This window comes from Macaca fascicularis, chromosome 12 (genome assembly GCF_037993035.2).
Source record: "Macaca fascicularis isolate 582-1 chromosome 12, T2T-MFA8v1.1".
NCBI classification, from domain to species: Eukaryota; Metazoa; Chordata; class Mammalia; order Primates; family Cercopithecidae; genus Macaca; species Macaca fascicularis.
In genome coordinates this window covers 137,284,244-137,310,545 of record NC_088386.1, presented here as the reverse complement: position 1 = coordinate 137,310,545, position 26,302 = coordinate 137,284,244, and the positions used below count along the sequence as shown (strand labels likewise).

The 26,302-nt window shown below is 44.8% G+C and overlaps 2 protein-coding genes across 21 annotated transcripts in view; both read right to left on the bottom strand.

The window, feature by feature from the left end:
* The window catches only part of FARP2 (FERM, ARH/RhoGEF and pleckstrin domain protein 2), a 148,167-nt gene extending 135,523 nt beyond the window's left edge, over positions 1-12,644 (bottom strand). For 12 of the 17 annotated variants that reach the window (XR_010580201.2, XR_012421691.1, XM_045368419.2 and 9 more), the window contains exon 1: positions 12,541-12,644. The gene's annotated coding sequence lies outside the window, so the exon portion shown is untranslated. The remainder of the gene's footprint in view (positions 1-12,540) is intronic. The other 5 variants (XM_045368420.2, XM_074010776.1, XM_045368422.2 and 2 more) reach the window with 1 other exon arrangement.
* Positions 12,645-15,283: 2,639 nt separating this feature from the next.
* The window catches only part of SEPTIN2 (septin 2), a 39,506-nt gene continuing 28,487 nt past the window's right edge, over positions 15,284-26,302 (bottom strand). For all 4 annotated transcript variants that reach the window (XM_005574867.4, XM_005574866.4, XM_045368428.2 and 1 more), the window contains 6 exons: positions 26,028-26,129; positions 25,248-25,393; positions 22,971-23,054; positions 21,362-21,419; positions 19,060-19,190; positions 15,284-17,347 (listed from right to left, as the gene is read on the bottom strand). In XM_005574867.4, coding sequence (XP_005574924.1) covers positions 19,089-19,190; positions 21,362-21,419; positions 22,971-23,054; positions 25,248-25,393; positions 26,028-26,129 — 492 coding nt within the window. In that variant the 3' untranslated portion in view covers positions 15,284-17,347; positions 19,060-19,088. The remainder of the gene's footprint in view (positions 17,348-19,059; positions 19,191-21,361; positions 21,420-22,970; positions 23,055-25,247; positions 25,394-26,027; positions 26,130-26,302) is intronic.

The window sequence follows — 26,302 nt, the reverse complement described above, 5'->3', positions numbered from 1 at the left end:
AATAAAGCCAGGAATAGTGGCGTACACCTATAATCCCAGCTACTCAGGAGACTGAGGTGGGAGGGTCACTTGAGGCTAGCAGTTTGAAACCAGCCTTTAAAGAAATGTAAAAAAATACATTAATAGAAAACTGGCAGGTAACCCCATTGCTGTGATTGCCAGTTAAACTCGGTGTCAAAGCCTGTCAATCTACTGCGGAACCAGCAGGTTGCTCATTCAATATCATTTGCTATAGTGGGATTACTTCCCCCAGCCTGACAACGGGAAAAAAATTTTTTTTTTAGGTATGCACCAGGGCTGGGTATGGTGGCTCATGCCTGTAATCCCAGCACTTTGGGAGGCCAAGGCAGGTGGATCATCTGTCAGGAGTTTGAAACCAGCCTGGCCAACATGGTGAAACCTTGTCTCTACTAAAAATATAAAAATTAGTTGGGTGTGGTGGCGGGTGCCTGTAATCCCAGCTACTCGTGAGGCTGAGGCTGTTTTACATAAATTTAGACTAATGAAAATTATCTTTGTTTTGCTTTGTGTGCTTATAAATAAGTATTGAAGAGGCAAGAACACACAAGCTAGACTTGAAACATGGCAAGGCCACGAACAATCCTTGGTGTACCACGTTCTGTGGTCCTAGAAACCTGGTGTCAACCTCTGCCCATCCCTGCTCCTGCCAGCGAAACTTCCCAGATGCCCAGAGGAAAGTGGCAGCGTAAACAACCAGGAATCCGTGGGGGACTCAGTTTATTGTGCCATCTTCTTTCAATGTGAATGAAATGCTTTGCAGTCTTCATTCCTAAAAACATTTCTGGTGGCCGGATACAATTTGCACTACTGACACTTGGTCCCGCCTACTACAAACTCGGCTCTTGTGGGTATAGTCTCATTTAACAACAGAAAACCCTGTGACATGTCATTTCCATTTTAAAGTTGGAAAATTCAGCTCAAAAGTCTGCCAAAGCTTTGGGTCATAATGATGTATTGAGTAGGCTTGTAACAAATGGACCACTCTGGTGACAGATGTTGACAGTAGGGGATGCTGTGTGTATGTGGGGGTGGAGGGTATATGGAAAATCTCTTTACCTCCTGCTTAATTTTGCTACTAATCTAAAACTGCTCTAAAAAATAAAATCTATTTAAAAAAAAAAAAAAAGGTCTGCCAAGGAACACATAACTCAGAAGTGACAGAGCTAGGACTTGGGCCCAGACTTGGCTACCAAAACTCTTCTCCTTCTGCTGGAAAATCAGCACATGGCTTTTTAGGCAAAAGCACAGTCCACCATCCACAGTAAAGGGTAGGGGCTAACATTTCTATTTTGCAATTAAAAAAAAAAAAATCACCTTCCCTAAAATATTTTTTACTGTCTGCTTTGGGAAAATCAAAAACCCAACTTCTCTATGACCAACCCAAGAAAGCAGAATATGAACTTGATATTTCACTACACTCATCTAATAGGAAAGTCCACTGCAGCACTGGGAACAAACTTCACTGCTGATGATGTTCAAATGGAATTCTTCCTCAATCCCTCGACCCTGGGGTGCATTACCTCTTTACTGCAGCACAGCAAGAGATGGATCCTTCTTTATTCCCTTTCTAAAGCATTACTAACTTTTAGAATAAGGAACTAAATAGTCAATGTGAGGAAGCAGAGAAAAATGTCAAGACCTCTGCTGTAAAGTAAGGCCTTCAAAGTGCTAATGAGAAATGGCTGGCTGGGCAGGTGGGCGGGCCAGCAGGGCTTGCACACCCTCCCCAGAACACTGCTGCATAAACACACACCAACACTGCTACGGTGTTGTCTGAAGGCAATGTGGCCCGAGCATCACAGAAACCATGGTTGGCACCAGAAGCTTGGGGAGAAGGGTGCTGCAGAAATCACTTGCACACACCTCTCCGGCAGGCGCTTCAGGATGGCTGTGTCACTTGCACAGAGCTGACCACTGAGGAGGATCCATATGCGGGCAACACTGTCCCTCAAACACCAGGAGGGGCAGTCAACAACTCAAGAACCTCTGCTGACAGAAGAGCGCTTACTGACACAGAAACGTATCTACCAAGCTGCGATTTTAAAAAGACCAAATAAAAAGGCAGGCGCTAATGGGGAACAAGGAAGGAGGCAGCAGCAGCTGGGGGTGGTGGAAATTCAGGGCCAGCACACTTAGGTTTCAATTTCAACTCTGCCATTAACAAACTCAGTCGTGGCACCACTCCCAGCCCCAGCTTTTTCAACTGGAAAATTACAGAGGAAGGGAAGGGTTAATCAGATCTTTTTCAGCTCTAAGAATCCACGATTCTGTGATAAGGCAGCTCAATGTGAGAACAAATGGAAAGAAAATGTGTTCTTGATTTCTACTAATTTATAGTGTTTGGTAGCCACAAATTAAATATACCTCATAAAATCATGTTATCACAATCTTCCTACCTTAGCATAATGCAAGAGTGGCTAAATGTGTGTAAGAAAAGGAAGATCACTTTCAGTCAAATTCAACAACAGTACAGACACAGACTAATTGTTCCAAAGAGACTTCTTTGTACATAACCAATACTTGAAAATCTTACTTTTACTTGCTAGGTTATTTTTTTTAATCGCCTGAACACTAAACAGGTGTATTATTTCCTTTAGAGTGTATTTTAGATCCTCTACAACCTGGTATTCTGATTTTACATTAAACAAAACTCTACAAACTGAAAAACAGAAGTTTTAGGAGCTGAAGTGAATCTGGATAACTGATTCTCTGTACTTCTGTGGGGGGTGTATGAAGTCATCCAATTTAACATCAAAATCTTTATAGAAAAAAGCCAGATCTGTATATGCTTCTTTGGTGTAAAAGTGAATAAAAGGTGCAAAACCAGGTGCATGGCATGCTAACTTCTGTTAAAAGAGGAAAACATATATAATTTTTTTTTTAGTAGTGATGATGTCTCACTAGGTTTCCCAGGCTGGTCTCGAACTCTCAGGCTCAAGGGATCCCACTGCTTTAGTCTCCCAAAGTGGTATGTATTTGTTTATATTAAAAAAAAAAAATAGAGCATAAACCAAAAACTAATGAAAATCATTACCTATGAGGGAGGAAGTGAAAGGGGTAAACAATGTTGGAAGCTGTACACGGTGTTTAGCAGTTTTGATATGGGAACTTCATAAATGGTTTCACATAATTAGAAAGCAAAATTAAATCAATATTTTAGAAAAGCAAGTCGTAAAAACCCAAACAAAATGAAACAAATGGTCTTAACTGTAAATCAAGACATCAGCTAAACTAAAGAAAATTACTTCAAGTGACTTTAAAGCCCAGTAACTCCATTCTACATCACCAGTAAAATATATCTTAAGGAATAAAAGGACTACAAAGAAATCCTACAGGATAAATGACCTTGTCTCTTTGATAAATGGCAACAAAAAAAGGAAACGGTGTATGTGTGTAAATACAAACTGCTAAGACATGTTATCTATAAGGTATGATGTTATCAAATGCTATATGTAGGACCTTATTTGAATCCTGAATCGAATATTTACAGATCAGAGAAATGTGAATCCTAAGTATCAGATGATATTAAGAGGTTAATATTATTTTCTAGTGTTTTAGTGGTATTGTGGGTACAGGAAGGGGAAAAAGTCCCTCTCTCTTAGAGATGCATACTAAAGTATTTACGGATAAAACGAAATAATATCTAGCATTTACTTTAAAATAATCCAACGAGCTGGGGATCAGTGGAGGTGGGTATAGGAAAAAAAGATTGTCCATGTGTTGATTACTGAAGCTGGATACATGGGCTTTATTATTTTCTCTACTTTTCTGAATGTTTGGAATTTTCCACAAGTCAAAACAAAAAACAAATCTAGCAATAATTTTTGATGTACATAAGGATTCAAGGAACCCATGCAAGAGTTCAAGCTGACAGTGAGGGAGAGAGAAGCTCCTACTTTATGAAATCCTGGCCCAGTCTCTACTTTCCATAAGAAACTATAGCCTAGAAAACAAAGCTGCTTGCTCAAGGCCACAGACCTGATTTGTGCAGGGGTGAGACTAACATCTGGCATGGCTTCCAGTCCAATAGACTACAGCGCAAATTCTTCCAGATTAAAAAACTAAGACTATATTCACAGGGATGATTTCCATAGTTCATTACTAGAGAAGTTTCTCTCAGGATGTAGAGCAAAAAAGATATATTAAGAATGATTGTGAAGGAATAATTGTCAACAAAAAACAAAAAGTATTAAAAAGATTAAAAATAAACCAAAAAAACTGATTTAAAGAATTGTAAATTCATGCATTATGAATTCACTCTTTCCTTTATCACCTCCATTTTATTTCAGTTATTGTATTTTTCACTAAAATTCCCACTTCTTTATATCTTCTATTTTCTTGCCAAGACTTTCTATATTTCCATCTGTTTCAAGAGTAGCTTTACTTCTTGGACTATTTTAATAATAGGGGCTTTATAAAGTTTAACTTTTTTTTTTTTTTTTTTTAACTGTAGCCCTAACAAATTTCCACAAACTTAGCAGCTTAAAATAAGCCTTTTATTAACTCACAGTGTCTATAGGTTAGAAGTTTGGGTGTAATGTAACTCACCAGAATTCTCTGCTTAGGGTCTCAAAAGGTCTAAGTCAAGGTGTTAGATGACCCAGGGTCTTACTTGGATTTTTTGGGGGCAGAATACACTTCTAGGCTCATTCAAGTCTGTGTGAGTATAGGACTGAGGTCCCTAGTTCTTGCTGGCTGTCAGCTGTTCGTCATTCTCATTCCTTGGCTCATGGCCCCTTCCATCTTCCATGCCAGAAATGTTACGCTGAAAACTTCTTACACTTCCAGTCTCTCTGCCTTCCCCATCTGCTACCAGCTGGAGGAAGATCCCTGCTTTTAAAGGCTCATATAATTACCTAAGGCCCACCTGGATAATCTAGACAACGAATCCAGGCTAGTTGATTCGCATCCTTCCTTATATCTGCAACGTGCTTTTGCCAAGTAAGTCGCATATTCCCAGGATAAACACTAGGAGGTCAAGCTCATGGAGGCCACAAATCTGCAGACCACAGTGTGTCAGATAATTCCAACATGGGCACCACCTCAGCTTTAGCCTGTGTCTTTTTTCACGAGTTGATATTTTCCTGGTTCTTCACATGCTGAGTAAATTTTGTATTGTATCCTGGACATTTTTAACCTTACGCTCTTAGAGACCCTTGATCTTGTTTAAATCCTATGGGGAATGCTGGTATTTTGTTGAGCAGGCACTGGCCTGGCTGGATTCAGTCCCCAAGTGCTGATCAGCCTTCTGTAGAACATGGTCTTAGCGTCACTTTCACTTTCAAAGCCTTTGCAGTGTTCCTCAGCAATGTCCTGCAGGTCCCTACTTGCTTGGTGGCCAGCCTGCCTCCCAGGCGATGATGGTCTATCCCATAGTTGAGTTCTGTCTTTGGCAACCTGTTGTGGGTCACATTACACATGCATAGCTCAGTGTTGAGCCCGTAAGTTAACTAACAACTTTATGGGGCCACTTTCCTGAGTTCTTCCCTTTCTGGAATCTCCCTAGTATCATTTCCAGTTACCTGGGCTCCACCTTTCAGACTCCAACCAGAAACTTACAGCTTTAATTACTCCGTTTAGCCATGCTCTTCTTTTGCGTGCATCTTGCCTGGGACTGAGCTGCAGGAGGAAGAGAATAAAAAGGCAACTGGGGTTTTCCCCATTCCCTAAGCGTTTTGGGTGTTCACACACTCGTGCCACTGCAGGGCTGACCGGAGGAGAGGCACCAAGAGGGAAAAAAATGATGGCTTTCTCCCACTTTCTGTCTTGGGGCCCAACTACAGAACTACCCTGTAGCTCTCCCTGTTCACACTGGGTACCTGCCTCCAGGTTTCAGACAGCTGGAGTCCAGGGCAGGGGATGCCGAAGGGAAGACAGGAAACTCACTACTGGTGCAAAGAGGGGCTTCAAATTCTGGCCTTCTCCCCTATCCGCCTGTTATGGTTTACTTGTCGGAGTCCTCAACAGCTGCTCCATGCACATGTCCAGGTCTTATAGCTACAGACAGTGGGAGAGGCAGGATGGAGTATGCTCCCTCCACCTCCCAGAACCACAGCTCCACATCCATGCATTTTAAAACATATTTACGGTGGTTATCACTGCGAGAGGTAAGAGGACTGATTTTTATTTTCTTCTTCCTAATTTTATGTATTTGTCAAATCGTCTACAGTGATAAGTATACATTATCTTTGAAGTCAGATGGTTTCTCTACAGAATCCTGCAGAAGTACTACCGGCTTTAAAAGTCTTAACTGATAGGGGCTACCTACAGTATGCCACTACTTACCTTCCAAGAGAAAGCTGGAATAACTGTCTTTCCCCTTAGAGTTGTATTTGCTCTTCTTTCAAAAATAGTTCAATTAAAAATTAATATTTTTAAACACTCTCTGGGTTACATTTTTTGTTCAGATACTGGTACTTGTTTTCCAACATTCATCTTATTAACTACTATACTAACAAAGCAACTGAGATTTTAATCATAAAGGGGGACTGGGCGCGACGGCTCATGCCTATAATCCCAACACTTTGGGAGGCGGAGGCGGGTGGTTTACTTGAGGTCAGGGGTTCGAGACCAGCCTGGTCAACATGGTGAAACCCCGTCTCTACTAAAAATACAAAAAAAGTAGCCGGGCGTGGTAGCGTGTACCTGTAATCCCAGCTACTTGGGAGGCTGAGGCAGGAGAATCGCTTGAATGTGGGAGGCGGAGGTTGCAGTGAGCCAAGATTGAGCCACTGCACTCCAGCCTGGGTGAAAAAAAATCACAGTCATAATCATAATCATAAAGGGGACAAGAGATTTAATAAAGTCTAGTAATTTAAACAATTTCTAAAAATAGTTCCTCCTTCCCAAACATATTCCCACTAGCTCCTGGGAGATTCACTTAGCATGCTCACCCCACATTCCCCTACTGGGTTATCTGGCATCAAGCCAGGGACCAGGAAACTACCCCCACAAAAGCAGTTTCACTATAGAGCTAGTCTGGCTCAGGTTTCTCGGCCCTCACTTGCACCAACTCCTTCCAACATTCCGAGAAAGGCCCTAAGCAGAGTGTCCCTATGGTCATACACTTTTGTAAAATTTACCCCCAAAATACTCTAATGGCAATCGATTAAGACTACTGCCTTTTCCCACTGCAACTCTGCCTCTGTTCCTCTTCCCTTTCATGTCAGGTAGCTTGGGAGGGGCTGTTAGCATTTTTGAGATCCACCTAAGGGTACATTAAGTTGGAGAAAGACATTTAGTTTGGGTTTAACAGGACACATTTATGCTGTTTACAGTTACTTCTACTATGCAAACTTAGGTGATTACCAGCCATCTCAATGCAGGTATTGCTTCCAGAAATGCTGCTATCACCCACTGCGCTGGTTCACCCAGGCTTTTATGAAATAAAGGTGAAGGGCCAAGGATCCCATGGCAATGTGAATAGGTCCGATCGGGCCTGACTCAGGGAAGTGTGTGGGCAGTGGAAAGGAAACACGGTTTGAAATAGAGGGAGCCAGATGCTCATTTGTGGGGAATTTACCATCAGATGTGCTAAAATATAAGCGAATAGATCAGTTACCAGAAAAATAATCAATATAGCAGTACAATTCTGTGTGCCTTAGATGTGGTTTTTTTTTCTTTTTTGAATGGAATTGTGCAAAACAGGATTTACCTGAACACCTGTTTTTCTGGGACACCAACCTGAAGCAGTACTAGAAACAGCAAATACGTCTATATGTGTAACCATAAGTTTTATATACCCTATCAACAATAAAAATTTATCAACTGTGCTAGAGGAATCACTGAGTTCTTTCTATACCCTGTCATATGAAAATGCGGTTAAAAAGTACACAGCCAAAGGAAAAATATTACACAGGTGTATTAGATAATTAACAAACGTTACTTTCCTCAACTTAGCCATCTGCATTATTATTATTATTTTTTTTTTGAGACGGAGTCTCGCTCTGTCGCCCAGACTGGAGTGCAGTGGCCGGATCTCAGCTCACTGCAAGCTCCGCCTCCCGGGTTTACACTATTCTCCTGCCTCAGCCTCCCGAGTAGCTGGGACTACAGGCGCCAGCCACCTCGCCCGGCTAGTTTTTTTTTTTTTTGTATTTTTTAGTAGAGACGGGGTTTCACCGTGTTAGCCAGGATGGTCTCGATCTCCTGACTTCGTGATCCGCCCGTCTCGGCCTCCCAAAGTGCTGGGATTACAGGCTTGAGCCACCGCGCCCGGCCGCCATCTGCATTATTGATCAGCTTTTTCAAATTTGTTACTTTCTCATTCTAAATATTCACTTTTTTTTTTTTTTTTTTTTTTTTTTGGAGACAGAGTCTCGCTCTGTCACCCAGGCTGGAGTGCAGTGGCAAGATCTTGGCTCACTGCAACCTCCGCCTCTCAGGTTCAAGCGATTCTCCTGCCTCAGCCTCCTGAGTAGCTGGGACTACAGGCACGTGCCACCACACCCGGCTAATCTTTTGTATTTTTAGTATAGATGGGTTTCACCGTGTTAGCCAGGATGGTCTTGATCTCTTGACCTCGTGATCTACCCACCTCGGCCTCCCAAAGTGCTGGGATTACAGGCATGAGACATCACGCCCAGCCTCACTTTCTAAATTAGTTTTTATTTGTAACTTTGCATTTTTTTTCTTAAAGAGTTCTCCCCTTCCCCCAAATTGTATACCTTCAAGTTCCATAAAACCTGGCATCTGTCTCTGCCTCAGATGAAATTTGATTAATTCATTCAAATATTTATTGAGCTCTATTCTCTTTCAGGCAAGTCTAAATGCTTAGGGATACAGGAGTTTGTAAGAGAGAAAAATCCCCCCCTACATAGTGGACAAATACAAAGACAATAGTACCTAACATATATTAAATGGTGATTAAGTGCCCTGGAGTGAGTAAAGTGAGGATGCTAGAGAGGAAGTTGGCAGGTGGAGGGAGACAGAGGAGGCTTCATCAAGAGGACAAGGTCCAAGACAAGGCCTCGAAAATGCCCTGGTACACATTACAACAGCTACCGTGTCCTGTATGACCACCACTGCAGCGAGATGCACGACAAGCCCTTCGCTTATGTCATCTCATTTAATCCTCACAATAACCATGTGCAGCTGGCATCAAGGAACTCAGGCTCAGAAAGGTTAGTGACTTGTTAGCAGTCACTCAGCTCCACAAGCGGCCTCCACCCCATTGTGATTTCATGGTGCGCACAGAGCACGCAAAGACACAGAAGTTTAATTTAGAAAGGGAGACGACTGAGAAAGTAACCAGTACGACCTGCCCACTGCAGTCAGAGAGAGCAGAAAGTAAGAGGCAGCACCGCTGACTAGCTTGACCCGGAGCAGCTTCCCTCACAGGGGAACAGGAGACCAGGTGGACAAAGGGCATAGTGTGTGCACAGGCAGGGGAATACATAGAAACTGCAGGAGCAGCTGGGAAAGGATGAGGATAGTTGGGCCTCGACACCCGAGGGGAGGCGGGGAGGTGGCCTGGGGTTGTGCTGTGCGAACTCTAGTGGGCCAAATGGATGGAATCCCATACCTAAGAAGGTTTTGCAGCTGGATAGGACATGACCAAATTTTCGTTTTGAGAAGCAATCAGGAGGATGGGCTGGGGAGGGGAAAGACGGGATTAAGCAAGATTCATCACTGCATCCTATAACACTATAGGGCCTTTTTGTTTTTGAATTTTAAAATGGCAATAAACTAAAACACCAGTTTAGGGGAAAACAATTCATGACTCTTAAAATAAAACCACTTACATCACATCACTCTAACTACCCTCCTGATCTTGTTCACGTCCTCAAGTATTTTTACAACACTATAATTGCTGTGTACACACCATTTCGACTTTTCAGTTAATTCACATTTTAAAGCATATTTCCATGGATCAAAATGGTTCAAATTTTCCTTGGATGGGAGGATGGGATTCGGCTTGCTGAAGCATGTTTACTTGCTATGGACTACTCTACCATACCGACACAGCAAAGTTTATCAGATTGTTTCGAAGAGTGTGATTCCAAAATCAAAACCTTTACCACATACTGCTAGTTACTTTCCAAAAAGATTACACCAATTTACAGAATCACTGTCAACTAAACGCTCCCCAGAAAATCACCAAAGACTGGGCTTTATCATAATGCTTTGTAGGATCCTCAACTTTTCAACTCCCTGTGACGTTGACAAAGCACTCTATATTCTGATCTCAAAGAACACGACTGGAATTACCTCATTTCAGCACCCAACACTACAACGGGGTTTTGCCTGCGTATCTAGCACTGAGTAAAGGGGAAGCTGGCAAGCTGATACGAAAGTGGGTGAAGGAAAAATAAGAACAAAACTGAAAGGGTAAGCAGCAGCAAGAAAAATCTGTTACTGTCTGAATATAGAAGAGGTATTGATGTGACTAGAAGCAGGGGTGTTTGGGAAGGAAGGAAGCAACTGAATTCCTTGGGCCAAATGGATTTAAATGAGCTCACATGGAATTGCCCATGCATTGATTTTTGCTTTGGCAATCCAGTTCATATCATTCCCTCCAAACAGGATAAAGTTGCTTAATTATTGCCTAATTTTTTCTCAACTTTTTGTAAATATCCAGGGGTAGCTTGTTTTACTTTCTACTCGGATTTGTCCACCTGATAATAATAATGGCTAACATTTATTAAGTGCTTACCTTATGTCAGGCATCTTGTTAACATAGCTTTTATTTTATTTTTTTTGAGACAGAGTCTCACTCTGTCGCCCAGGATGGAGTGCAGTGGCGCAATCTTGGCTCAATGCAACCTCCACCTCCTGGGTTCAAGTGATTCTCGTGCCTCAGCCTCTCAAGTAGCTGTGATTACAGGCGTGCGCCACCAGCCCAGCTAATTTTTGTATTTTTAGTAGAGATGGGGTTTCACCCTGTTGACCAGGCTGGTCTGGAACCTCTAAGTTCAAGTAATCTGCCTGCCTCAGCCTCCCAAAGTGCTGGGATTACAGCCACTGTGCCTGGCCAAGGTAAGTACATTTTAAACTCATTTTTTGAATAAGGAACCTGAGGCAGAGATAAATGAATACACCTTCTATCGACTTCCTCTTTGGGAAACGAATTAGTATAGAAGGAACCTGGAAATCTACTAACAACTGATAGTCCTGTATGTAAATAAGCCAGCAAACTTCTGCAGTCCAGGAAACTGCATCATCAGCATTTAGTTTGTTAATAGTGAACCATCTAATGAGAATCTGCAACAAGGATAGCGCGCATGAAAAGTACAGATGGTATTTGCAAGTACCCCAGGTGTGACCCTAAACTGGTCATTCCATCTCTCTCAACCTCCCTTTCCTGTACTTTAAAATGGGGCTGTGCAACTTGGTCACGTCTCTGAAGAGTTTTGGAAAACTGAATAAATAACGACCATGAAGATCTTCCCAAACTTTTAAGGACCTCAAAAACAAAAACAAAAAACAACTTTCAACAAGCAGGTGTAGAAAATTTAAATTATATTTGGCCTACAAGTAAAGGTTACTCCATGCTTCCCTATCTCAAATGTCCTCTCCCGTCTCTCTGGTACTGAGAAAATCTGTGTCGCCTGTTACAAGGCAGTCTACACAAGACCAACACGCTAACTCACCGGCACGTCAGGGTTATCAAACATTTCCACAGTGGCCGAGACAAAAAAACCTCATGGGAAAAAACAAAACAAACAAACAAAAAAACCCAGAGAGAAAAACTACCCTTTAAAGATTTGGCCTGGGGTTTTAAATCTGCCCATCCTTTTTTAACACTATGAATTGACAATCTTTCCTTCAATGATGCCTTGTTCTAATTTCTGTTTTTCACATCCATTAGTGGCACATGATAGGCCAGCGGGTTGCTGCCATAGCGTAAATGGAAAAGGTGCCTGTAATCTGGGTGTGTAATGTACTGGGCCATACTCTGGTCCCCAGTTTTCATGGGTTTCCCATGGTAGGCTACCCACTGGCTTAGAAGTATTTCCAGCCCTCAGTGGAGTAAAAATACGAACACCTAACACTTGATTCCCACCTAAATTAAGACACAATTTAAAGAAACACTAAAAAGGCAAACGGCTCAAAATGCCTCCACCAGGCACCTCCAGGCCCACACCGTGCGGGTCCCTATGGCCCACTCTGGGGTGTCCCTCCGGGGTGGGACACTCCCTGGCCCACGGCCCTGCCGGCCTCCACGGGGCACTCCTCAACCCGCGAGTCCACGCGCGACACTCCCCGGTCTACAGCCCCACTGGCCTCCTCCACGCGGCACCCCTCAACCCGGGAGTCCACGCGGGCCACTCCCCGGCCCACCGCCCCGCCTGCCCCCACGGGGCAGGCTCCCTACAGACGGAGCTCCTCTAACCGGGACCCGCCTAGGAGCTCCAGCCGCCTCACGAAGGCCTTCAGAGGCCGGGCGGGACCACCTCTGGTGGACCAAGGCCTCAGCGCCCGCCCCGCCTGGGCCTCTCGCCTCGGGCCTCAGGCTTCACCGCCCACCCGGAGAGGCCCACCCCGGCCCCTCGCGCCCAGGCCGCTCCACGTCCTCACCCTCGCCCTCTCGCTCGCCCGCCTCGTCCTCACCGGCCTGGCCCGGCCTCCTCAGTCGCCAGCTGCAGCCTCCAAACTCGCGTCCGCGTCGCCTGCTCCCGACTGCCCGCCGGCAGCCCCCGCGCCGCGCGCCCCGCCCTGACCCCGCCCCCGCGCCGCGGACGCGCAGTCGATTGGCCTGCGCGGCGCCAAGGCGGAGCCTCCCCAGCCCGCGGCCTCAAAGAGCAAGATCGAGTTCTCATTGGTGAATGGACGGAGAACGGGCGGGACCAGGCGGGCAGCGACGTAGAATCTAAATCTGTGCTGAGCTCGGCTCGTTGGGCGGGGCGTCGGCGTGCGGAGCGAGGCAGTGTCCTAGGCGAGGCCTAGGCTCGCTGGGCGGGGCCTCGGTTGGTTGGGCGGGGCTCGGTCCTGGGCGAGGCTTAGGCTCGGCGGGCGGGACTAGGTCCTGGGCGAGGCTTAGGCTCGGCGGGCGGGACTAGGTCTTAGGACAGGGCTAGGCTCGCTGGGCGGGGCTCGGTCCTGGGCGAGGCTTAGGCTCGGCGGGCGGGACTAGGTCCTGGGCGAGGCTTAGGCTCGGCGGGCGGGACTAGGTCTTAGGACAGGGCTAGGCTCGCTGGGCGGGGCTCGGTCCTGGGCGAGGCTTAGGCTCGGCGGGCGGGACTAGGTCCTGGGCGAGGCTTAGGCTCGGCGGGCGGGACTAGGTCTTAGGACAGGGCTAGGCTCGCTGGGCGGGGCTCGGTCCTGGGCGAGGCTTAGGCTCGGCGGGCGGGACTAGGTCCTAGGACAGGGCTAGGCTCGCTGGGCGGGGCTCGGTCCTAGGCGAGGCCTAGGTTCGGCGGGCGGGACTAGGTCTTAGGACAGGGCTAGGCTCGCTGGGCGGGGCTCGGTCCTGGGCGAGGCTTAGGCTCGGCGGGCGGGGCTAGGTCCTAGGACAGGGCTAGGCTCGCTGGGCGGGGCTCGGTCCTGGGCGAGGCCTAGGTTCGGCGGGCGGGGCTAGGTCCTAGGGCAGGTCTAAGCTCGCTGGGCGGGGCTCGGTCCTGGGCGAGGCCTAGGTTCGGGGGACGGGGCTAGGTCCTAGGACAGGGCTAGGCTCGCTGGGCGGGGCTCGGTCCTGGGCGAGGCCTAGGTTCGGCGGGCGGGGCTAGGTCCTAGGACAGGGTAGGCTCGCTGGGCGGGGCTAGGTTCTGGGCGAGGCTTAGGTTCGGTGGGCGGGGGGTAGGTCTTAGCGGCTCTCCTTGCACCCTCCGGCTCAGTCCCTGACCGCCAGCCTCCTCCTTACCCCTACGCATTGCATCCCTCGTGGGGCTACAGGGACCGAAGGGGATCATCGAAGGATCACCCGTGTGTGTGCTAAGGCTGAGACAGGCTGCTCCGTAGAGGCGGCCAGGACGGTCTTCCTCTCGCCTAGGGACCCCCACTAGAGAATGGAAACCTGACTTGCTGTACCATACTTCCCTTCTCTCGAGGGCTTCATGTGTTCTTCAAGACCTTACCCATCGTGCCCTCCTAGCCCGCCCCTGGAACCCACTGTCACCATGTGGCTGTTGAGGTAATAATTAAGTTCAGGAAACACCCAGGCACTTACGAGACTTCTCCCATGGTGCTGTGGATTCCAGAGTGAAGCCTGACCCTTCGTTTCACAAAAGCCCAGACAGGAGAAAAGCTGGCTCAGGGGAACCTCTGCTTCTCCTGAGACAACTATGGGGTCTGAGACCTGGGCACACCAAGACTGGGCTCAGCTGTGTGGGATGCTCCCCTCATGTCACCCACATCTGGGGCTTTTCCTCTAACCAGCCCCCAGTGACACCACCAGGCCCCAAGTGGTGCACACGCCCCAGAACCGGGCACACCAAGACTGGGCTCAGCCCTGCGGGATGCTCCCTCCACTCATGTGTCACCCACCTCTGGGGCTTTTCCTCTAACCAGCCTCCAATGACAGCACCAGGCCCAGAGCAGTGCACACGCCCCAGAACAGAGGACCCTGCCTGCAGGCAGACAGGGCCGGGTGGGGATAGTGCAGGTGAGAGCCTGGCCAGAGAGTGGTACTGACCCCTGGCAGGCTGCGGGGTGTGTGCTGGGGACCCGAGTCTGGCAGTCTGGAGGGAAGGCAGCAGGCGTGGCAGCTGTCAGCTGAGGAAGGAGAGACAGCAAGAGTTCTAGTACCCAGGAGTCTATAAGGAAGAAGTTCAGAAAACACTGATAGCAAGGTAAAAGGGGCCCAGGTGGGTCCCAGGATGGTCAGTCCAGTGGGCAGCAAGAAGGCTAGAGGCCTTGGAGTGTAGGCATCCAGCCACCCAGATCAGTTCAGGTTTCCAGTTTCCTTTACTCAAGCAGTAGAGTCTTCTTAACCTACTCTCGAAAATTTATAGGTTAGAAATTTCTTCCTATATTTCAGTCATTCACTTACATTTCCAGCAATTTAGTAGTTGCTATTATCAATGTGATCTTTTTCTCACTACATTTTCTAATTAGTAAATAGGTATCACTGACCTCTTAGTGTTAATTTTCACCAGATGTCTTATACTTTCTAAGTAGATGATCTGATCACCTGTAAATAATTCCTTTTCAATCTTTGGTGCTTTCTTTTGGGCTCAATCTCCAATACATACACAGTTGTTCATTACTGATGCTATTGATGCAAGTAATTTTTCTTGATTTTATACACAGATGTTCTCAAGACTTTGAATTTTCCCAGAAAACCTCACAACTTTCCCTTGCAAATAACCAAGAGAAATACTCATTTAATATCTAAACAATAGTACTTTATTGATAAAAGGTTAGTATAAATGGATACAAAATTGCTGTGTAAAATAAGTGTTTTCAAAATACATTTCTACAGGTAGAGACTATCTCTTAGTAAAAGAGCAGTTATCTATAATCAAAAGTATCTATTTAGATTTGGGCAGTAAAACCAAAGGGGATGAGAAGTGTAGCAGTGTGGGTCCTCCCTCCCTGCAGAGCTGATACCAGGAGGCAGCGTGCCTGAAGTACTTTCACTCAAACATATGCGGGGCTTAGTCACTTGCAAACTTGTTTTTCTTTTTTATAGATTTTCCAACAAAGTTATTAAATGGCAAACTCAAATAATGGACTCTGCATGGATGTACTCTAAAGTCATGGAACACTTTTGCTTAGTTACCTTCACACAACAAGCCGTAACATATAGCTTTTGGCTATTCACAATTAAGCAACAGTGAAGGGGCAATGTTAGCGAGAATACCAGATTTTCTGTAGCACACCTTCGTATTATTATTTAACTGTCTCATTTTATGTTTTTTTTTTCTAGCCCCCACAAAAACCAAAAACCCTGTCTCATCCTCAGATTAAGCATTTTCTCCATCTCCCTACACAACCATTGTCTCCTTTCATCTGTCACTTTCTCGGGCTGAATTTCCCAACTTCAGTAGAAATGATAAAAAAGGCAACCGCTGGAGTGTACCACAGGGAGACACAGGAAGAAAGGTGACACTAAGGCTACAGTGCACAGAAAATGGATCAGGTGTGGTTTCGACTGTGCGCACCTGCCCACTAGCCCATGCTACAGATTTAAAATGTCTTTCACTTTGACAAGACACATGGTTTATATTACACAAAATGAATGAAAACGACAATGGCTAAAAATAAATGAGACAGTCTGCACACAAAAAAATGATTACTGCTATTTTCCTCCCATCAGAAAGTCACTCAAAAAGGGGGTATTTAAAGGAAACCCAAATCAGGAACACCGGTAGGCATCAGAGGTTCAGGGCACCAAGGCCTTAGGGAGGAAACACTTTTCAGTGAAGCTGTGCTTCAGGAACACGCCCACCAACAGACCCCAATTTCCACAGGGGAGGCAGATCTACTACAGTTACAGAAAATACACTAAAGTGCAATATAAAATATAAAAAGGTTGGATTCTGAATAGACCAACTGCTAATTTTCCTTAAAAATTTCAATTTGGTTGAGTAAAAAGTTTACTGAATCTCGTTTTGTAGGTAAGAGTCTTAATTGCAATACAAAAACTGGAGCTCATGACTACTTTGATTTTCTCTGTAGCACAGGATAACCAGTATTAGTGGAGAACACAGGATAACCAGTATTAGTGGAGAACACTACAAAAAGGGGCTTGCGGTGAGTTCTTTGCAGGGGTTTTAAAAATGACCTAGATCAGAATTAAGAGACTTCTTTAAAACTCACCTCTAAAAAAGCTGTTTAAGTATAAAGATGTATCTCATTAGGAAATTCTATTGTTTTATTTGGTTAAGAGATAAAATCACAAGACGAATCAACAGTATAGAATTATAGCAGCAAAACTGGTTTTAGGTGTTGTGTACCAACATAAAAGCAAGGAAGCAAAGAGTCTCCAAATGGTATGATGTGGTAAGCAGATGGCCTTGCACCAAGTCAGTGCATCTTTCTACATCACTAGGCTCACACCTCTACCACTCATATTATGGTTAAATCTGAATGTTCTGGATATAAATCAGGAGTGCTCATCAATGGTTAGTCAGTTGTTAAGTCAGTTAAATCAAAGAAATTCAGTATTAAGCATACATGCCGATTCTTGGAAATCAATTCTAACATTAGTGGTTAGGGAGAAAGAAAAGGAAAACATTCACCTCACAAAATACAGAGTGTAACATAGCAATGAAATACATATGTTAAAAGTACTTCATACAAAAAACACATCAAAAGTCTTTTAAAAATTAAATTCTCAGGCACAGGTACTGTTAAAATGTGGATGGCACCCTCCCAAGGATTGAAAACACACAGCTGGATCACGCATCTGGAATGTTTTCTTTTTTATCCAGGAAAGTGTTTTCTAGAAAAAAGAAAACAAAACACACTTAAGTGTGAGTGAGGCAATGTCTGCTGCATTGATCATTAAGTTCTACTTTTCTCATAAACTGAGCAAAAGGCAGGGCTTACATGACCACAAAGTTAACTGAATCAAAACACCACTCATAAGGCTCTTGGAAACTGGAAATGCCGCAAAACTAAAAAGTATACAGAAATAAAATTTTATCTATCTAAAAGTAAAATTTTCATTCCATAAGGTTGAAACCAGAAGCTCAGAGAAAACGAGCCAACACCTGTCACTGCTTCCTGCTTCAAATGAGCTGCACAGCTGAGGCATCCTCGTCTCCTTCCACTGTACCCTCACTTCCCCAGTCACACGCCAACACAGGCTATGCAGGACCAGCCTCTAGAGTCAGCAGGCCATCGTTTAAAAGTTATGGGACCATCAGCAAATAATGTTAAACTCTCAGAGCAGCAACAATTTCCTTATCAGTAAAGTGTGAACTGAGCACATACCCTCAGGACTATTCTAAGGTGTCAATGTGATGATGAAACTAAAGCAACCAACTTGGACCCAGCTGGGGGTGACATGGATGTTTTCTTTACATTAACTTATCAAACTGTACATACATATTTTTGTGCATTTTGTGTAAATACTGTATTTTACAATGAACACCTTTCCCAGTAAGCTGCAAGAGAGTTTGGTGACTAAGGCTCCAGCAAGACACTCTGGGTCCTTCCTCAGCCACTTGTCCATATGACATGGAGGCCTAAAGACTCCCTGCCTTCTGCCCACCCACCCTGCCATAAGTCGGTGAAGGTTCAAGTCCCTTCCCCGTTTTCATGAACACACTCATGCTTCCAGAATGAGGTCCCTGAATTTTAGGGGAGACCATCTACAAAATTCCCAACGTTTCTTCCTCACATCTTGGCCAACTCAAACTCTCTTTCAAGCTCTAATCACATCTCTTGTATAAGGTCTGCCTTTACCCCAGCATCATGTGACCTACCCTCTTCTTTGGACTCTTAGGTTGTTACCTGACTTTACCTTTCATGCTTTTCCTCTGGCAAGTGATGGGAGTGGCCACCTGGCCAGTTCACAGAGCCTGCCTGTCCGTAAGATACAAGGGAGTGGGCATTGCCTTTTCCTGATCCTCAGTGTCTAGAGTCTGCAGATTCTTTTCAAGCAGGCAGACCAGCACACACTAATGACCGTCAGTCAGGACAAAGCTATCTGAGGAACAGGAGGTCAGCGGTCTCCATCCAGGGAATCCTTATCTACCTGGCATAATTCTTCCTCCTTGTGCCATCTTTACTTTTAATCTGTACAAGCTGTTTTAATAATACATTTTTATTCCCTTTAAAGAGATGTTTTAACAATTAACAAATTTCCAATAATACAACTAATAAAGGTGCTTTAATACATAATTTCCTTCTAATGTTGATATTTGCAAGCTTAGAAAATAACCTGCAAATGTACCCCAATAAAATAAAAGTTATAATTATTAAAAAAAAAAGAGACAAAAATGTGAGAAATCTTTACTAGAAAGTAGGTGGCAAAGTAGTGGCTTCTGTTTTTCAGGAGCAATCTCTTCTCGTTTAAGATTAGTGATGGAGTTACTTCAAAATGCAAAATATTAATGAGGCTTAAGGAGGAACCTGTCATATTTAAGCTGCTACAACAATGTTAGTAACGACTGCCTGTCTTCCAGGCTAAGGGACAACAGGGCCTACCTGTGACTTCTTGGTACGTGCACATGGCCTTACACGTGGTGCCCGAGAGCCCCACCATCGCCATCCCCGCCCTGCATCTGCATCTGCATCTGCGCCTGCATCCTTGCAATCATCTCTTGCATGCGGCGGAGCTGTGAACACACATAGGTTTTCAAGGTTTGCTGTCTTTGAACATTACTTCTGGGTGTTCTGTGACTCCTAAAATTTCAACTTCTATACTTTCCCAAAACATGACAGAGTTATTATATAAAGACTTCTTACCAATCGATTAAAAAACCAACAGCTAAAGAGAAAACCAAGTAAATGATATGAATATGCAAGTCAAACAGAAACAATAACCAAAGAAAGATAAGACAATATGATACATTTTCTTTTTTTTTTTTTTTTGAGACGGAGTCTTGCTCTGTCGCCCAGGCTGGAGTGCAGTGGCCAGATCTCAGCTCACTGCAAGCTCTGCCTCCCGGGTTCACGCCATTCTCCTGCCTCAGCCTCCGGAGTAGCTGGGACTACAGGCGCCCGCCACCTCGCCCGGCTAGTTTTTTGTATTTTTTTAGTAGAGACGGGGTTTCACCATGTTAGCTAGGATGGTCTTGATCTTGTGACCTCGTGATCCGCCCGTCTCGGCCTCCCAAAGTGCTGGGATTACAGGCTTGAGCCACCGCGCCCGGCCGATACATTTTCTTAAGACAGAGTCTCGCTCTGTTGCCTAGGCTAGAGTGCAGCGGCACAAGCTTAGCTCACTGCTACCTCCACCTCCCGGGTTCAAGCAATTCTCCTGCGTCAGCCTCCTGAGTAGCTAGGATTACAGGCACACACCACCACGCCCAGCTAATTTTTGTATTTTTAGTAGAGATGGGGTTTCACCATGTTGGTCAGGCTGGTCTCAAACTCCTGACCTCATGATCTGCCCGCCTCCGCCTCCCAAAGTGCTGGGATTACAAGTGTGAGCCACTGCGCCCGGCCAATATGAGAAATTTTCTAACCTAAAAGGAGGGAAAGAGACTGATGACAGTGGGAAATGCAAAGTAAAGGGGAATGGGAATGAGTCAGCTTTTCTGGAGGGCAACGAAGGCCTCACAATAAAAATAATATATATACATACATATATATATATATTTGTTTTTAAAGGGATGGGATCTTGCTCTTTTGCGTAGGCTAGACTGCAGTGGCACAATCATAGCTCACTGCATCCTTGAACTCCTGGGCTCAGGGAATCCTTCTGCCTCAGCCTCCTGAGTAGCTGGGACTACAAGTGCATGCCGACATGCATGGCTAATTATTTTTTAATTTTTTTGTAGAGACGGGGGGGTCTCACTCTGTTGCCCTAGCTAGTCTTGAACTCCTGGCATGAAGTGATTCTCCTACCTTGGCCGCCTAAAGTGCTGGGACTATAAGTGTAACCCACAGTGCCTGGCCAAAAACAGTGAACATTAATTCATCTTTATCCTTATCATTATGATTTGTATGTATTCAGAAATGCCTCCAGGAAAGTATTATAAAACATTCAACTAAATCTTCTTCAGGTAACTTTGTGGTTATTTTTAACATTTAAATATTTGATCAATATTGAATTAATTTGACAAAAGAAGTATTTTCTTTCTGTTTCCAACAGGCTAGCCCATTATGATCCTATTGTTTACTGAATAATGTGTTTGCCTTCCAAAACTCCAGCAGATCTGAATGCCACCTTTACAACAGCGCGTATTTCCATATTTATGATCTACTTACAAAAATCAGTGACATTACTAAATTGTCTCCAAAGTCTTTCAGCTAAATATATGAAGCATTATGTATGCTATGTAAGTATCCATGTTCATTATTACATATACATGTGTATATATAGTAATAAAATAGTTGTATGTATCCTCCTCAACAAATTAAAAAGAAAAACTATAAATTATAAGTTAATTACCAATGGTATCTATCGATGTAAACACGAAACAGCTTTAGTCACAAGAACAGTAGTTTTCGGCTGCGCGCAGTGGCTCACACCTGTAATCCCAGCACTTTGGGAGGCCAAGGTGGGCAGATCACGTGAGGTCAGAAGTTTGAGACCAGCCTGGCCAACATGGCGAAACCCCATCTTTACTATAAATAAAAAAAGACCTAGCCAGGCATGGTGGCGGGCACCTGTAGTCCCAGCTACTCAGGAGGCTGAGGCAGGAGAATGGCTTGAACCCGGGAGGCGGAGGTTGCAGTGAGCCGAGATCACACCACTGCACTCCAGCCTGGGCAACAGTGCAAAACCCTTGTCTCAAAACAAACAAAACAACCAACCAATCAATAATACTTTTCTATTTACCTCAGCTTCTTTTTCCAGCAAGATCTGGTCTTTATTCATGTCCTCATTCTCCACTTTCCTAAGAATTGAAAGAAATCAGAATTATAATGCTGCAACAAATAGTTATTTGATAACCCCCAACAAATTCTACTTTAAAATTTAAAATGACATGTATTCATCCTTCTTTTTTTTACTGAGATGGTGTCTTGCTCTGTCGCACAGGCTGGAGTGTAGTGGCATGAGCTTGGTTCACTGCAACCCGCACCTCCTAGGTTCAAGCAATTCTCCCACCTTAGCCTCCCAGGTAGCTGTGATTACAGAAGCGCGCTACCACGCCCGGCTAATTTTTTTATGTTTAGTAGAGACGGGGTTTCGCCATGTTGGCCAGGCTCGTCCGAACCTCAAGTGATCCGCCCGCCTTGGCCTCCCAAATTGCTGGGAATACAGGCGTGAGCCACCACGCCCGGCCTATCATTTTTCCAATTAAAGATATAATGAATAAAAAGGAAACAATGATTTTTTAAAAAAGTTCAAACAACATGAAATGGAACATTGAAGAGACTTTTCTTACTCTAGGCTTGAGTGACAACACTTGCTGTTACCCACTCAAAAAACAGGTATTATCTGAAGAATTCGCTTTGAGATGAGCTATTCTTTATTAATATGAATGTAGTCACCACACTTAAGGAAGGAGCAGGATCTGTGTGAGTGAGCGAGGGGCAAAGGGCGAGCTCCCCAAGCACACCTGAGCATCACGCTCTGCAGAGCACACTAATCCCCGTCTCAGGGCCAGCGCCTGCTCAGCTTCCAGAGGGTGGAATTTTCTAGCTGCCTCTAAAATCTTTCTTAATGTGGTTTCCAAACTCGTAATTAGACTTCACTGTGGACAACGTATGTATAACTTACATAAAGACATATTAGCATGGCTAAAAAGAAAAGGTGAGTGAGGGCGGCTGCAGGACTTTACAAGGATTGAAGCTGCTGCTTCAGTGGCCACTGGCTGCTCGGAAGTCACTCATCCTGGCCTCACCCTTAACGCAGGCGCTGCAGTTTCTTAATGGCAACAAGTTTGTCCTCATGTACAGAGTGATGCTTTTGAAGGAGGACTCGACACAAGCCTCTGGCCTGTCCTAAAGGTCTAAAGTCTTTGTTTGTTTGTTTTTTGAGACAGGGTCTTGTTTTATTGCCCAGGACGAAGTGTAGTGGTGCAATTATGGCTCACTGCACCTCCCAACTCAGCCTCCTGAGTAGTATGTGCTACCATGCTCGGCTAATTTTTTTTTTTTAAATTTTTGTAGAGATGGGATTTCACCATGTAATCCTATGGTCTCAAAACTCCTGAGCTCAAGCAATCTACCTCGCCTTGGTCTCCCAAGGTGCTGGGATTAAGGCATGAGCCACCATGCCTGGCCTAAAGTTTGTATGTGCGTATCATTAAATGTACTTTTTTTTTAAAAGGCTGAAAGAGCATAATTTGATTAAATTAACAACTCTTTTGTAGTAACTTTTGAGTAGGAAACCAAACCATGTTGCTTAATGGTCAAGAAGGCTGAGCTGAACACACAGAGGAAGAGGAACATCATGGCTCAGGGTGACCAATACAGAGGAAGGGGCACAGTGTGATGATGACCTGCCGCCTCTCTTAAGTCTCTCAGAACGGAAGTTTTCATAATGAAGGTCCTGGGTCACCTCCTGGAGATCCTGCATGTGTGTGCTGAAAGAGAAGAGGAATACACTAAGGTGGCCTCATGCATGTGACATTCTCACGAGGAAAAAAACCACCCATCAAGTACATAGAAGAAATAGCAGTAATTAAAATTACTTGGTAAATTGTACATAAAGCTGCTGGGATTTCAGGATAAGGAGTATGGCCGTGGAAATGTCTAATGAGGTATAGCTCTCCCTTTGTTCCCCAATCAATGATACACAAACACAGGTCTGGACTGAGTCTCTCAGCAGGATTTCTGCCAGAGGCAATGCCACCCCGTATGAGGCCATCTCTACCACAGGATGGCAGATAGACAGATTTTAAGAGATTTTTAGGTCAACAATGTCTGAAATAGAAGACACTCTTCTAACAGGACTTACAGAAAATGTAATGAAAATATTCATGCCTCCTATAACTCAAAATTTATATATTACTCTAAGAAGAAAGAGTTGGTTAGCTTAAGCTATGCAGAAGACCATAAAGTGAAGGACTAATATTCTGGATCCAAGAATATTAGTCAACAACTCAACCTTCCATTCATCTTATGACTTCTTAATTGCCTAGCTTACTCAAAATACTTAAGCAGTCCAGAATGAGCAAAACATTGTAACACACTCCTATTTATTCAGGATCCAGGGAAATGGATTGAGATAGCCAAGGAGGGGCTCACTCTACCTCACTGTGAGAAACACACAACTGACACTAAAGTGAAGTCCCCAAACCCCGTCTTCAGCCTCTACACCCCCCTCAATAATGGGGATAGGGACAGCCAAGGATGCAGCCCTGGAGGAGCTGAGTGCACTTAACTTCTTACACGACCATTAAATTGTGTTTGACAGAGCTTGGATGTTTTAACATGTTACTGATTTTAACTTACTACAAATTGCTAAACTAAGTGAGACATGTGGCAAATATATAGCAACTTTCAGCTAATCAAAACATTGATTTCTCCATATCGGTCATTCTTTGAAGTCCTCTGATAAAAGAGGTATAGTTTAAGCGATACTCTCAGCCTGTTCTTTTTGTTGACATGAAGTCTCGCTCTTGTTGCCCAGTCTGGAGTGCAGTGGCGCAATCTCGGCTCACTGCAACCTCTGCCTCCAGGTTCAGGAGATTCTCCTGCCTCAGTCTCCCAAGTAGCTGGGACTACAGGCACCCACCACCACGCCTGGTTAATTTTTTTGTATTTTTAGTAGAGACAGGGTTTCACCATATTGGCCAGGCTGGTTTCAAACTCCTGACCTCAAGTGATCCGCCCGCCTTGGCCTCCCAAAGTGCTAGGAGTACAGGTGTGAGCCACCGCACCCGGCCTCAGCCTCTTTTTTCAAAAGTAAAAGCAATGTATGCATGCTACTGTATGTGAAATTAATTAATTAATTAATTAATTTTTATTATTTTGAGACAGAGTCTTACTCCATCTCCCAGGCTGGAGTGCGGTGGCGCAATCTCAGCTCACTGCAACCTCTGCCTCCCGGGTTCAAGTGATTCTCCTGCCTCAGCCTCCTGAGTAGCTGGGATTACAGGTGCGTGCCATCACGCTCGGCTAATTTTGTTTTTGTAATTTTAGTAGAGATGGGGTTTCACCATGTCGGTCAGGCTGGTCTCGAACTCTTGACCTCGAGATCCGCCAGCCTCGGCCTCCCAAAGTGTTGGAATTACAGGCGTGAGCCACCACGCCCAGCCATGAAATTTATTTTTAAAGGAAAAGACGTCTATTTTTGTAGTCAGGTCTGTAATTGTTATTAATAATAAATGGAAGACACAAAAAGCTAACCAGGGCCATCCAATGAGTCTCAGACTGGGGAGCAGGGCCCAGGTGTGGCTCAGCCTGGAGCAGCGGACCAGGAGCCTACACAGTCTGACCATTTCCTTACCAGCACCGGGGACCTCTCAGACCCCAGTTTAGGTTCTAGTCTCCTTTTAACATCAAAGATATAAGATCTTAGCAGGAAGGAAAGGTACTACAGGTTACAGGCCACAGGCAGAAGAGTTAGTTTAGTAGTGCCACAGAGGGCCCCTGCGTGAGGGTTCTCAGCACCAAGCTGCAACAGCCCCACACCAGTTCTGCAATGTGAGAAACACTGAGGACGGCAATGAAGCTGCTGGCTGCAACTACCTTGGAGGTCAAGTGTACACCCCGTTTAAAATCCATATTCTTCATGCCAAATTCTGCCAGAAGGAACACACCAAATGTCTTACATGAGCATGGTTCTCAGCTTCAGAAAGTCGTTGTGCTCTGGGTTCTCCACCTCCACAACACCCCAGGGGTAGAGGCGGCCTCTGACCTTCTTTCCTTTGGCTTCAATCAACTGATTGGAGCCAACCACAGAGAACGGGATGCTAGCCTAGAAAGAGACACACAGAGTAGACAGGCTCCACACAGGAACCCCAGAGTTCACTGTGAACACGAGAACATCAGCACAGACTTAACACATTGCTACTGACTACAAAATTTAATTGGAAATCTGGGGGTACGTAACATTTTCTTGAGAACTGTCAGATACCTTCCACATGGGACAAACTGTATGAAAACAAATTAAACCTACAATAAAATTTCTAAGCTTTAGGTGATAGCTGTACAGTATTTTTTTTTTGGGAGACAGACTCTTGCTCTGTCGCCAGGATGGAGTACAGTGGCACGATCTCAGCTCACTGCAACCTCTGCCTCCTGGGTTCAAGTGATTCTCCCGCCTTAGCCTCCCGCGTGGCTGGGACTACAGGTGTGCACCACCACACCCACCTCATTTTTGTATTTTTGATGGAGATGAGATTTCACCATGTTGGCCAGGATGGTCTGGACCTCCTAGCCTCAACTGATCCATCTGCCTTGGCCTCTCAAACTGCTGGGATTATAGGCATGAGCCACTGCGAGGCCTTAAAATATATTTAAAGCAACATACCCAGACAATCGCTCTTATCTTAACATGGACAACAGTAAACAGGAGTTATTTATGTTGTGCATTTGAAGCCAGTTCTTACCTTGAGAAGTCTAGTCTGCTCTTTAAAATCTTCATCTTCATCTGATTCTGCATCAGGTAAGTGATAGATTTTGATGTTATGTTCTTCAATTTCATCCAGAATCTGAGAATGACAAAACCAGGATCAATTTTAGCAAACTGCCTATGTTATTATAGCCAATTCTAACTCATTGTGTAAGAAATACATCAGAATCATTCAAACGTCAATAATCAAACTGATTATGCAAGTTACTGTCAAATAAATTTATAAAACTGCGGCCAGGCACGGTGGCTCAT